The following is a 12,033-nucleotide window of genomic DNA, read 5'->3' as shown; positions in this document are numbered from 1 at the left end:
CCTGATGAGGGGTCAAAAGACTTGAGATTTTCCCACCACAATCACATGCTTATAAATACATTTTTAATTTGTGAATTTATGGGGAGAAGGTCCCATGATGAAACTACAACAAACGTTCAGTGATGGTGAGTGACGTGAAGTAAACATCTTATGATACCAATGAACGAAATTATAAGTTGTTTGCTTATTTCTACTAAGTTACTAATCAAAACTGGTACATTTTAGGCTACATTATATTATTAGTATATTATTTGCTAACATGCAGAAAAGAACTTCCAATTTGAAACAGTCTTTCTTCAGCAGGGCACAAGTTTCTGTCTGAAACTTCCCACAGTGTCTTTATTGGTTTACTTTATTCCTATAAATACATTTGAGTGTGTATGTATTCATTCATAAAATATCATAAATACAAAACAGCTGTAAATAATCTCATCTTCATGAGTGAAAAGTACTAATAAATAAATTACTAAAACATCAGAAAACGGCAATCTTCTGACTGTGCCGACACACTGAAGAGAAGTTACTTCTGTGTCTGTGTTTCCTTTCTCTCAGAGGAAGCTGCCAGGCTTTTGTCACCTGCCAGGTTTGCCAAGTGACAAAAGAGCACCAGGAAAAACAAATCTGTCAGGTGGACAAGAGCGTAAACAAAAGGGAGACTCTGAACGAGCTGGAGTGAGAGGCAGGTGTCTGACAGTGTCATCAGAATCTTACCTCAGTGGTGACCAATCAGCAGTGTTATGCAAGTTCACACCTCTCATGAACTAGTTCAAAGTTCAGTTCATACAAGTAAGCATGAATAGTTCAAAGTGAGAATGAAAGACTTAACTTGTTAAAGAACACTTTATCCATCACTACCCCTGGCCTTTACTGTCGGAGTCTTTATCAGACAGTGTGTACAAATCCCTCTCTGCTTTCTCTTGCCATCTGTATATGAGAGCGAGAGCTGTTGTGTTGCAGGTATGGCCTGCCCCTTTAAGGAAAGTTTGTAGTGTGTGACGTAGTGCACCTGGGTATTGTGGGAAAAGACGCTAAAAGTTTGTGTTTAACGAGAAGTGACGGACTACCTAGAGGGGACGCGAGTGTCGCTCCTGCTGTATATCCGAGAAATGAAGTGGCCGCATTCCAAGTAAAGAAACATCTCCTCCTCCTTCTTCACGGAGCGGTCCGGACGGCTGGTCCGGACCGCTGTGCCAGACAGCGAGCCAAGATAACCAGTGACAGGGGCGGCTCCTGGTACAGGCGACATAGGAGACTGATTTCTCATGACGTGACACATGCAATGTAAAACAACACATTAACGTCACACCATCATCCTCTAACCCCGGGGACGCACAGGATGTAGAAGCGCCGCCGCCTTCTTTCCTCGACCAAGTTAAAAACTTGGGCTGTTCGCACCGGCAGCGTAGTGTCTGGAAGAACCGGGAAGCGCCACTGCCACACCCACAAGCAGATAATCTCCTGTGGGGGGGTGGCGGCTACAGGCTTGCGTAGGTCAGTCACCTGTGAAGACCAAATTCATTTACCCCTGAACCCGCGCGGAGAAATGATAATGAAAAATTAAATATAAAAAAAAAAAAATGAAATTAAATATAAATTTAATTTAATATAAAAACAAAATTAAGTTAAATTAAATTAAAAAAAATTAACCACTGCGCATATCCTGCGCAGAAGCCTACTGCGCACATCCTGCGCAAGGGGCGCAATGGGCTTCTTTTTTTTTTTGTATTTAATTTTTTTCCTGTTTTTATATATTTTTTTTTTTTTAATTAATCTAAATTTACATAGTGTAAGATATTTTGCAATTAACAGGACAAAATCCTGCCAATTTTTCAGAGCTTGGTATTTTGCCAACTTGAAAATGGTAAGGAGTGGGGTTCGAATCCGGGTCCCTCGTGATAGAGACCGAACACTTTACCAACGAGGCCATATCGCCTGATGATTTACAGGAGGAACTAAAGCAGCATAAAATGACATCTGTCCGTGTCATTTTATGCTGCTTTTGATAAACACTTCTGAGAAAATATTTTCTACTTTACTACATATATTTGACAGCCTTACTTAAAAGTTCCTTTGATATTTTTGGCTTTTAGATAGTTGATGATTTAACATACTTTAAAAACCTATTGTTAGAGAATAATCCAGTACTTTCCAACTGTGTCTTCGGAGCCTTACGAGAATCACAGTCTGCTGTGATGTCCTGAGGCTGCCCCCTGCTGGCTGCTGGGTTGCTCTGCTGCTCTTGCTTGGTTTGTGCAGCTTGCGATTAACTAAAGTTGTCCATAAAAGAAAATCGTTAATATCCTTCAAGGGCAATTTGATGTACAGCCAGCCATCAGTGCACGACAAACATAGACCAATATATACAATGTAAATAAAACAGAATGAAAAACCCTATAGACTAAGTAGCAGGAGAAAATTTGCTTTTAATTAATGATTTGATAAGTCGACCAACAGAAAATTACCCGTCAACTATTTCGATATTCTCGAAACATTTCATTCTACTTTTAATTTCCTGTTGTGTTTCTAATAATTATTAATGTTGGTGACATTTCCTTGATAAATGGGTGGAGGCTTTATTACCTCTGCTAAGGAGGTTATGTTTTCATCTCTGATTTGTCAGTCAACAGGTTTATGTAATAAACTACTGGACCAATAACCACACAACTTGGTAGAAGGAAGCTGCATGGATCAGAGATGAACCTATATGGCTTGTTGAGCTCTACTGAGAGAAAAGTCTAGTGAATGAATCTTGACTCTGATCAACTGGAACAATCCGCCAGAGGACCTGCAAGCTGCTGGAGGTGTGGAAAGCATACATATGACTTTAAAAACCATATCTTTAACTTGGCTTTTGATAACAGATATTATTTTATTGTATCCAAGTTGTAAATTTGACTCAACGTAGCCCTTGTTTATCATATAGCTGCAGAATTTCTTGATATATTTAATATATAAATATACATTGAAACCTCTTCAAGCTTTTAAGGTTATGACATATTGGAAACGAAGACAAATATACATATATGTTAAAAATGTCATTAATCTTTTCTCCAAACCATGACAACAATTTAGATAGATAAATAGATAGATAGATAGAGTGAGAGTGATATAAGACACAAATAATGGTAATTATGGTTATAATAATCATCATCATCATCATAATAATAATAATATTCTGGTCAGATCACAGAATCAGCCCAAGCTGAGCAGTACAATACTGCCACTTTGTGGACAAAAGTGGGGACTGAAGGAGCAATCAATCTATGAATTATTAATTACCATAATTGTGTATACATATATGGTATTTCTTTTTTTATCCTTTTTTTTAATTTTTTTTCTAAAGTTCAGTTTTTTTTGTGGTCTGACTGTCTGTCTGTCTGCAAGCTTAAACTATCACCACCTCTTCAATTAAATTCACTGAAGCGTTACTGCCTGTCTGGTCTGTGTCTGTATTCGGGTTCACCCTCCATGTAGTTTTCCAAATTCAAGGGTCATTATAACATTACATTAATTCCTGATATTCCATATAAATAACACCTTTTTTTTTTATTTGCTCCTTGTAAAGAGTAAAAGATCAATGAATAAAAGTCGGCACATCCACAGCGGGTTGCCAGGTTTTCCGCCAAAACAGCCTTTCAGAGCTGTAGACCGACTGAACACACAGCCTTTGTCTGCCCCATTGATAAAAACCCAGAATGCTGACTGGGCTGAACTGCAGTCAAACCGAATCTACGTCTGGTCTGCGGCACCTCGCAAACCCCCGTACCCCAACAACCTCCCCAAACTGCCCCTGAAACCGCCCCTGGTGTCCAGCCCAGTTTCTCTTGGCCTGTAAATGCATGGAGCAGCTAAGCCCCCGTCCTAGCCGGCCAAAGCCCTGCAGGATTAGACTAAAGCAGGCGGCGGGAAGCCATTGGTGGTGAAACAACAGGCATGGGAAGTGAGCCTTATCTTAACTGAACTCTTTTTTTTTTTATCATGCGACAGCACTCATCTGTCTTTACACTAAAATACATCTTTGCTATTGTCTTTTGGTTCTGAATCATTTTTCACATATCCCTTCAGTGAGAAAATGGGCGTACACTGATAATGGTTGGTCTGGTTGTCCTACAGGTGAGGGTTGGGCCGTCTGTACACTGACCATCAGGGTTTGAAACTGCTGGGGTCAATGGTAAATGGACGATACAGCACTTTTCTGCTCTTATCAAACACTCCACAACCTCTGCCATTTGGGGATTCGGTATCTTCCCCAAGGACACATGGGTTAGTCCCATTGACCCTCTGGTTACTAGACGACTAGCCTGAGCCACATAATGGTTGTTTTTAATTCCATTGACCCGTTCACACACACATTCATACAGCACTTTTTTCCATGAGGAGCTATTCAGGGTTCAGTATCTTGCCCAAGGACATGTCAGGCATGCTTCCAGCTGGGATCGAACCGCCGACCTTCTGGTTGGAGGACGATATTAGTTAATGGACAGCCACCCGTATGCTGCAGATAGAGGTCAGAAGCAGTTCACATCTAATATCAGATAATGGAAAAAAGTGATCTGGTCCGAAAGTCTGGTCATATGCTCAAAGCATCATTCAGAGGCCACTCATACAGATGAATCACCTCTGTGTTCCATCCCTCATCCTCAGCACCAGGTTGGGAAGTCTCCTTCAGATCAGAAGCTGCTAAAACGTTACATCTCTTTCATGGTGTTCTACTTCCCGAACGTCTCCAAGCACCAAAGACTATTTCAAAACATATTCTTTTTTAATCTTTGCTTTTTTGAATTATCTTTCTCATCAGTTTCTCGTAAAGATCACAAGTTTCTCTAAAAATATCTCCTGATTGAAATCCTATTCTCCTATTCCTCTCGTGTGCATCTAAGTTACTGTCAGAGGTGTAAAAAGTACTGAAATATTGTACTCAAGTAAAAGTACCTCTACTTTGATGAAATTTACCCATGCACAAGTAAAAGTACCCAAATAAAAATCTACACAAAAAAACAACTCAATTACAGAAACGTGAGTAAATGTAATTCGTTACTTTACACCTCTGGTTACTGTACATTGAGTGAATATTGTTTTTTTGTTAGTAATCTGTAAATCACGAGCACGTCCTATTAGCTCCCTTTGATTGGGCCCGTTAATATCTCTATTAACTCTATTTGTGATGATACAACATGTGTCCCTGCAGCTATCGGGATAATCACTCAGGTAAAATCCCTCTGTGTCTCTAGTTTGGCTTCCCCACCTCATTGTCTCTGCCATGCGCTTCTTCGTTGCAGTTTGTTTTGGCAGCTCGGGGTGTCTGGTGTGCGGGTGGCACTGGGTCGCAGCAGGATCTGGACCTGGCGCCTCCCCCCCCCCATCCTCAGCCCCGATTCTGCTGACGGGGCCCAACCCAACATGAGATCATGTCATTCCAGAGGGATCGTGGCTAAAGCCCCTCTGTCGGGCTCTCAGGTATATAAAGAGGAGGCGGCCGTGGAGCAGAGGACAACGCACCCTGGGGACACACACTTGACTCGTTGCCTTTTCGTCAGCATCCTGCTCGCTCTATCTCTCCTCACCTCCCTTCCCTTCACCTGCTGGACCCCGAACCGAGCGAGTACGACAACCCGAGCCGAGTCGAGCCAGATCCAACTGTCTCCTGCAGTCACTATGGATATTGCCATCCAGCACCCCTGGTTCAGACGTGCCCTGGGCTCGGTCTACCCTGCCCGACTCTTTGACCAGTTTTTCGGAGAGGGCATGTTTGACTACGACATCTTTCCCTACACCACCTCCACCATCAGCCCCTACTACAGACAGACACTGTTCCGCAACTTTTTGGATTCTTCTACCTCCTCCGGCTTGTCTGAGGTAACCCACCCTCGTCACGTGACTCTGACTTCATCGAGCTGTGTTTAAGTATATAGGAGAAGAGACTCTTCAGTGATGTTTAACAGCAGAGTTCATAATTCAAAGTAGTAGCTGCATTAACTTTTTAAAGTTGCACTTTGTTCTTTACTAAAGAGAACGATGCATAGTTTGAGAGATTTTAAGATGGATTTGATCACAAGTATCTTTAGTTGTGATAGTTGTAAAATTATCAAAACGACTGTCCTGACCTTAATGCAGGTAGTACTTAACTTTGTAAGTACTGAACTTAACTTTACACACAAAACTACAAAAAGTAGTCAGTAGTCAGGGCAGTTTAGATTAAAAAAATATTAAACATGTTTTTTTGAAGTTGACACTGTCTCTGCTTGTGTGTGTTTGTGTGTCCTTCAGGTGAGGTCTGACAGGGATAAGTTCTTAGTCTACCTGGACGTCAAGCACTTCTCTCCTGATGAGCTCAATGTGAAGGTCACTGACGACTACGTGGAGATCCAGGGCAGGCATGGAGAAAGACAGGTAGTGCTACACACTCTCTCACACACACACATTATTGACGTTTATCAGTATTGTAAAAAATTGCCCTATCTCCCAATATTCAAAGTGAAAAGAATCACCATGCATTCGCCCCCTGAACTGGATCTGCACCAAAAGTAGTGTTTGCATAATCATGCTTACAATAAAACAAAGGCAGATGAATGTGAATGTGCCCTGTGATAGGCTGTCGACCAGTCTGGGCTGTGACACGCCTCTCAGCCAATCTGGGCTGGGCTCTAGCCCACCCTCCCACAGAGGGTGTGTCTCACTTAGATTCAGAAATAAATATTATTGTTTCAGCTCTTGTTTTAGGGGGGTCCTTTGGTTCTAGCAGAATGATGGATAATATTGAGGTTAAATATGCTTGGGGCTGGAGAGGCCTCTTGGATGGGGGGTGGGTGTTCATCTTCTGATTGTAGTTGCCTGTGGGCACTGAAGTCCTGAAGGTCGTTGAAATAATGTTCTCTTCACTTCCTTCCACATGAGACAGTTCTTCTAAATACACATCCTACGGTTGGACTTTTATTTTGAAGTACAACTGTGATTACGTCTATAGCGTTTCAAAGCAGTGAGTTGGGAGGATCATTTTCTCACTGTGTGCTCCTGGAGTGAAGTGTTCCTTCAAACCTCTGATCCCACCCTGCCTGTGTTAACCCTGCTTTTTTTTCAGGACGACCACGGTTACATCTCTCGCGAGTTTCACCGCCGCTACCGCCTCCCCTCCAGCGTCGACCAATCTGGGATCTCCTGCTCCCTGACAACTGACGGTCTGCTTACTCTGACCGGGCCAAAGGTTGGCGGGGGGAGTGAATCCGGCCGCATCGAGCGCAACATCCCCGTCACCCGTGACGAAAAGCCCAACGCCGCTCCATCCTCTTAAGAGGCCCTGTGGTTGACCATAAGTCGGCGACCTGCGTCTGCTCGCAATTCTTCCTCTCTGTTTCCGAGTCCTCCTCGCTTCACTTTCTCCTCTCTAGATTCTGCTTAGCTCCCTCTTACAGTTTGAGTAGCATTCTAGTTTAACAAACCTCTGCCTGTGAGGGTGGGTCCGGAGGGGCGGCTGGAGTGTTTCAAGGAGAAGAGTCATCCAAGGGACGAGATGTTCACATGACCTGGCGCTTCATTCTGCTGATTGTTGTTGATTTGTTTCAGAGTGGTGCCTCTAATGGTGCAGAGTTGAGCTTGGAGGTAAATGTTAAACACCCCCGGCCCCAGGTCTGGCTGCTGCCTTTCTTCTTCTTCTCTCGTCTTGAATATGTTCTGGTACTGTAGTCGAAGGCCTTGTTCAGTGGAGACCTGCTCGTTACTGAGAAGTCCATACTAAAGAAACATATAATAAAGCTGTACAATTAACAAAAGGCAACGCCTGTGTGGATTTGAATTCTTGTCCTTAAGCAATCAATAGCATAATAAAGGTCCAACAGGTGGAGGTGTTTGTATAAAATATAAAATAAATAATCAAGTTGTATTAAGTGATCTCATACTTTCAAATAGACAGTGCTCTGAAAGTGTGAAAACATTATCTTTAATAGATCTTGTACAAACATGTATCATCATATTCACAATATTCAATAGTAACAATAGGATAACAGTGAAGAAATATTGAAGCTGAAGAAGTTTAAAATTTTAGCTTTTAACTCGAACAGAACCAAATTAAGCGAGAACTATTTCCCTCACTTCTTTGCACATGAAGTGTTTATAATAGACGTGAGAGACTTTAACACAGAACGAGGACTCGAGTGAAGAATCCACATCAGAGGCTGTTCTGTTTACATCCCTGACCCTGGAAACACACAAACACTGACTAAGTCAAACTAACTCACCACTTCTTTTGAATCCAGTCTTCAATCCTCAACCTTTATATTTAAATTGTGGAGAGACGTCTTTCCACACTGAGACACCTGATCAACATGAAAACTAAGCTGCATCTCCGCACACTTTAAGGTGGAAAACAACAAAACTGAAAATCACGGCATCACAAGATTAAAAATAATATAATGATCTAAGACTGTTTTAGATTTTTAGATTTTAGAGCTGAAAGATTGACTTTTACTGGCAGACTTGCCACAATTTGGGTCAAGAACCTTCTCTCCTGCAGACTTAAATTTGTATCCGGACACTGATCCCAAAACAGCCTTTGCAGGAGCAGATGGTTCAACATACGATGTGTGTGTGGTACCTGTTGGAGGGCGTGCAGATCCTCCAGGGTCTGCTGGGCGGCCTCTCTCAGGCTCGGCTTGGTGCTGGACGTGAGGTGGCTGAGCCGGGCCAGGAGTTCCGGGTCGAGCAGAGAGGAGCCCAGCAGGAGAGGCGCCTCCTCCTCCAACAGCACCGACTGCAGGAGACGCAGAGAGTGGAGACACACCTCCCAGTCTCCATCTGTCCAACAGAGATCAGAGGTGGTGTGAATGCTGAAATTAAATTGTCTTGTTTTGTCAATAAATAGCCTGAAAAAATAGAACTGGTGCCCTGTGGTCGTATGCCTCCTGATTTGACCTCACAATTCTAAACAAGTCATCCTTGAGTCCATATGACGGTTTGTGCCAGATATAATGAGGGGCCTCTCCACACACACGGTGTCCTCACCATTCAGCAGGCTCCAGATCAGAGTTATGAGTCTTGGGTTCTCACTGATGTACCTCAGCCCACTCACACTGATACTAACATTATACAGCGCCATCAGCATCAGCCTGCAAGACACAAGCTCAGTCAGTTAAACAAAACAAGAGAACAACACTGACACCTGCTGGCCACATCTAGATAATGACCGGACTGACAGAACCGCAGAGTCATCTGTTTTTCTGTGCTTTTGATTAGAACACTGTTGTCACTGCAGCTATGAAGCTTCCATTAAGTCATTCTTTAAACACGCTGGTTATGAAGTGGTCTAATTTTAATATTGCTGCCTCTTTATGACCTAAAAAAACAAAAGAGACATCAGGGAGATACTTGGCTTTTTCCTTAATCTATTCTCAATGTCTGTTCTCAACAATTTACAACAGTCTGGCTGGAAAATCCGACGTATAGGCGGAGGGAGAGGACACAGAAGCGTGGGACGCAAGGCAGGCTAAAGGAGCTCCTGAGCCGGTCCCTCGCCAACTCCATGTCCGAGATCAGAATGAGAATTACGTCTCATTGTGCGACTATCATCACAGAGACCTGGATGAACAGCCACACTGAAGTAGCCGGCTGTTCTGTTCACAGAGCGGACCGAATGAGGCACTCTGGGAAGAGCAAAGGAGGGAGGGATGTTCCTTTATCCACAATAAGAGGAGGGTTTCTTGTACCTTGTTTATTCTTATTAGAAAAATGCTTATGAGTTTGTACTCTACCACAGCTCCACATACACTTTGAGTTTGGGGAAGACACCCGGCTTCATCTGCTCCAGAAGCTTCATCAGAGTGTCCATGAGGATGTGAACCGAGCTTGACAGGAAGTTCCTCCCACCTGGTAACGCTGCTATGTCTGATTGAACGGGAATAAAGACAAGGCAGGTGACGTCTGGCCTGCAGCCATGGGCACATTTTAAAATGTTGTGGAAACACAAGGGAAAACACACAAAGACCACACTCACTAGTGATGGTTCCAGCCAGAGCCAAGACAAACTGGTGCTCCTGGGAGTCGTGGTCCTCGGTTTTCACCTCTGCGTCCAACGACCCGACGAAGCTCTCCAGAGTCTGAGCAGCAACAGCCAGAAAGGACTTCAGCTTCCCCTGCACCATCAGCACACACACCGACACACACACACACACACACACACACACACACACACACACACAACAATACAGCTCCACCAATCAGTTGCCCGATATTACAACACATCACAGTTAAATGCCGTTTACCATCTTTTACCACTCACGTCAGCCAGCCACTGTGTGATGGTGTCCTCGGAGGCAGAGCAGCTCCACAGCAGACTGCAGGTGGCGGATCCCAGAGCAGAGCAGAAGTCGGCCTGCTGCTGCAGCTCTGTGCCGCTCTGCCACAGCTGGTCACGCAACAGCAGCTTCTCCTGCAAACACACACACACACACACACACACACACACACACACACACACACACACAAGTGGTGTGTCTCTTTTGTTTTGTGTAGCTGAAACAACCCTTTATAGGTCCAGAGTGTAAGATTCAAGTGAAAAGGATCTAATGGCTACCACAGGCAATGTGCAACTTCACCACTAGATGTCGTTAACTTCCACACACTGATCTTTTAAGGCGTAATCACTGCCAGCCCTCTCTCACCTCTCTCTCTTTCTGACACTCGGCCTGCGCTGCCTCCAGTCGCGACTGAAGGTGCAGAAGCTCCTGTCGCAGCTGCTCTTGTTCCTTCACAAGCTGCTCCTTCACTGCATGCACACGCACACACATGCACACACACGTTACACGCTGTCTATGCACATGCAAATACACTCAACAAAAGGATCAACCGAAGCTGTGGATTCGGTTAGTTTGGCCGTTAAAGGTGTTTCAGCTACACGACTGCATTTCTACATGCAAATATAACAACATACCAACCCTAACAGGTTTAACTGGGTGAAATATTTAGAAATATCACTTACATTTGTGGATTATTTATGATGTAAACGTGTGGAACATCATTGATTAATACTGTAAATAAAGCTAGTAAATAAACACAATAAAAATTGTGGTGAGCCGCATCGGTCAAAATTGATGTATTCAGCTGTCATCACTTCCTGTCTTAGTTATAACTATAGTTATTATGGACACACGTAAGCTGTGACAGGTGATGTTTAACTGGAAGCCTACTTGTCTGGGCTGTTCGAGCTTTGTGCAGCTTCTCTACCAGGCCCCGATTCAGGACCCTGGGCAGGAACTCTCTCAGCTGCATGACCTCGGTGGTCAACTTGTCCAAGTCCCGTTTCCTGACTCTGACAAAGTCGTCCTGGAAGAAATCAGGAGAACATATAAGGCAAACATGAATCTGGTGCTTTTTCAAGTTTTCACCACTGAAGACTGAAGTGCTGAATATTGAGGTCTACGACTTAAAGAGTACGTCAAGCAGACGACCCGCTGTAACCCCTGAACCTCCGCCATTTTATATATCTAATCCTGAATTGAGAGAAATTTGACTGAACATGAATTATGACTTGTCGGAACTAAATGGTTGAAATCTGAAAGTGTGAAGAGTGAAATCTGTAGTTCAGATGCAAATATATCTGCAATGGCAGGAATGCTAATCTGCAACTGAATGAAAGACCCCGTTTGCAGGAACGACAAAAGTCCTTTGAATCATATCAGTCAAAAGCTAATCAAATAAATCTTCATCTATGATTCTGCCTCGTCAGAAATTAAATTATCTGGAATTACTGATCTGACCCATACAGCTAGCCATAGCAGAAACACCTGTTGTCTACCTTGACTGCAGTGGGGGGGTACTTTAAATGGCTCAACCACACATGTAACTGATTCTTGCTTGATTCATCATCATCATCACATGATCAATACTCGACATTTACCTTTGCTTCATAACTCTGAGCATCAGGTTTCCCGCCTGACATCTTCCTCCTGCTCGCGTTGCTGGTTCCTCCTCCTATCTCTGTTAGCATCAATGCTACATAAAACAGCTAACCTAGCTACAAAAGTTTCAGTGTTTACTTATTCGACT

The 12,033-nt window shown here is 43.4% G+C and overlaps 2 protein-coding genes across 3 annotated transcripts; one reads left to right on the top strand and one right to left on the bottom strand.

The window, feature by feature from the left end:
- The first annotated feature begins 5,476 nt into the window (after window positions 1–5,476).
- cryaa (crystallin, alpha A) lies at window positions 5,477–7,771 on the top strand. The gene is made up of 3 exons (XM_062380724.1): window positions 5,477–5,856; window positions 6,268–6,390; window positions 7,079–7,771. The coding sequence occupies exons 1-3, from the start codon at window positions 5,656–5,658 to the stop codon at window positions 7,286–7,288; spliced, it is 534 nt and encodes a 177-aa protein (XP_062236708.1). The 5' UTR covers window positions 5,477–5,655; the 3' UTR covers window positions 7,289–7,771.
- Window positions 7,772–7,919: 148 nt separating this feature from the next.
- Window positions 7,920–12,005, bottom strand: hsf2bp (heat shock transcription factor 2 binding protein). Of its 2 annotated transcripts, XM_062380720.1 has the most exons (9): window positions 11,885–12,005; window positions 11,175–11,310; window positions 10,650–10,753; window positions 10,268–10,417; window positions 9,983–10,121; window positions 9,756–9,873; window positions 8,995–9,098; window positions 8,588–8,787; window positions 7,920–8,191 (listed from the first exon to the last, which is right to left on the bottom strand). In XM_062380720.1, exons 1-9 carry the CDS (start codon window positions 11,972–11,974, stop codon window positions 8,162–8,164), a joined length of 1,071 nt encoding a protein of 356 aa, XP_062236704.1. In that variant the 5' UTR covers window positions 11,975–12,005; the 3' UTR covers window positions 7,920–8,161. The 2 variants fall into 2 exon arrangements, with proteins under 2 accessions (XP_062236704.1, XP_062236703.1); XM_062380719.1 differs by lacking the exon at window positions 7,920–8,191 and having other exon boundaries at window positions 8,207–8,787.
- Between the last annotated feature and the right edge of the window lie 28 nt (window positions 12,006–12,033).

The sequence above is a fragment of the Platichthys flesus genome, chromosome 22 (assembly GCF_949316205.1).
Source record: "Platichthys flesus chromosome 22, fPlaFle2.1, whole genome shotgun sequence".
Taxonomy (NCBI): Eukaryota; Metazoa; Chordata; class Actinopteri; order Pleuronectiformes; family Pleuronectidae; genus Platichthys; species Platichthys flesus.
Note: the sequence above shows the minus strand (reverse complement) of the source record. Positions and strands in the feature narration are given on the sequence as shown.

Coding starts and splice junctions, on each gene's coding strand:
- hsf2bp (XM_062380719.1), bottom strand. CDS start 11,974: ATGCTAACAGAGATAGGAGGAGGAACCAGCAACGCGAGCAGGAGGAAG. Junction 11,311..11,884: donor CTCAGAGTTATGAAGCAAAG/GTAAATGTCGAG, acceptor GATTTCTTCCAG/GACGACTTTGTCAGAGTCAG. Junction 9,099..9,755: donor GTCTTCCCCAAACTCAAAGT/GTATGTGGAGCT, acceptor TGTGTCTTGCAG/GCTGATGCTGATGGCGCTGT.
- cryaa (XM_062380724.1), top strand. CDS start 5,656: ATGGATATTGCCATCCAGCACCCCTGGTTCAGACGTGCCCTGGGCTCG. Junction 5,857..6,267: donor CCTCCTCCGGCTTGTCTGAG/GTAACCCACCCT, acceptor TGTGTCCTTCAG/GTGAGGTCTGACAGGGATAA. Junction 6,391..7,078: donor GCAGGCATGGAGAAAGACAG/GTAGTGCTACAC, acceptor CTTTTTTTTCAG/GACGACCACGGTTACATCTC.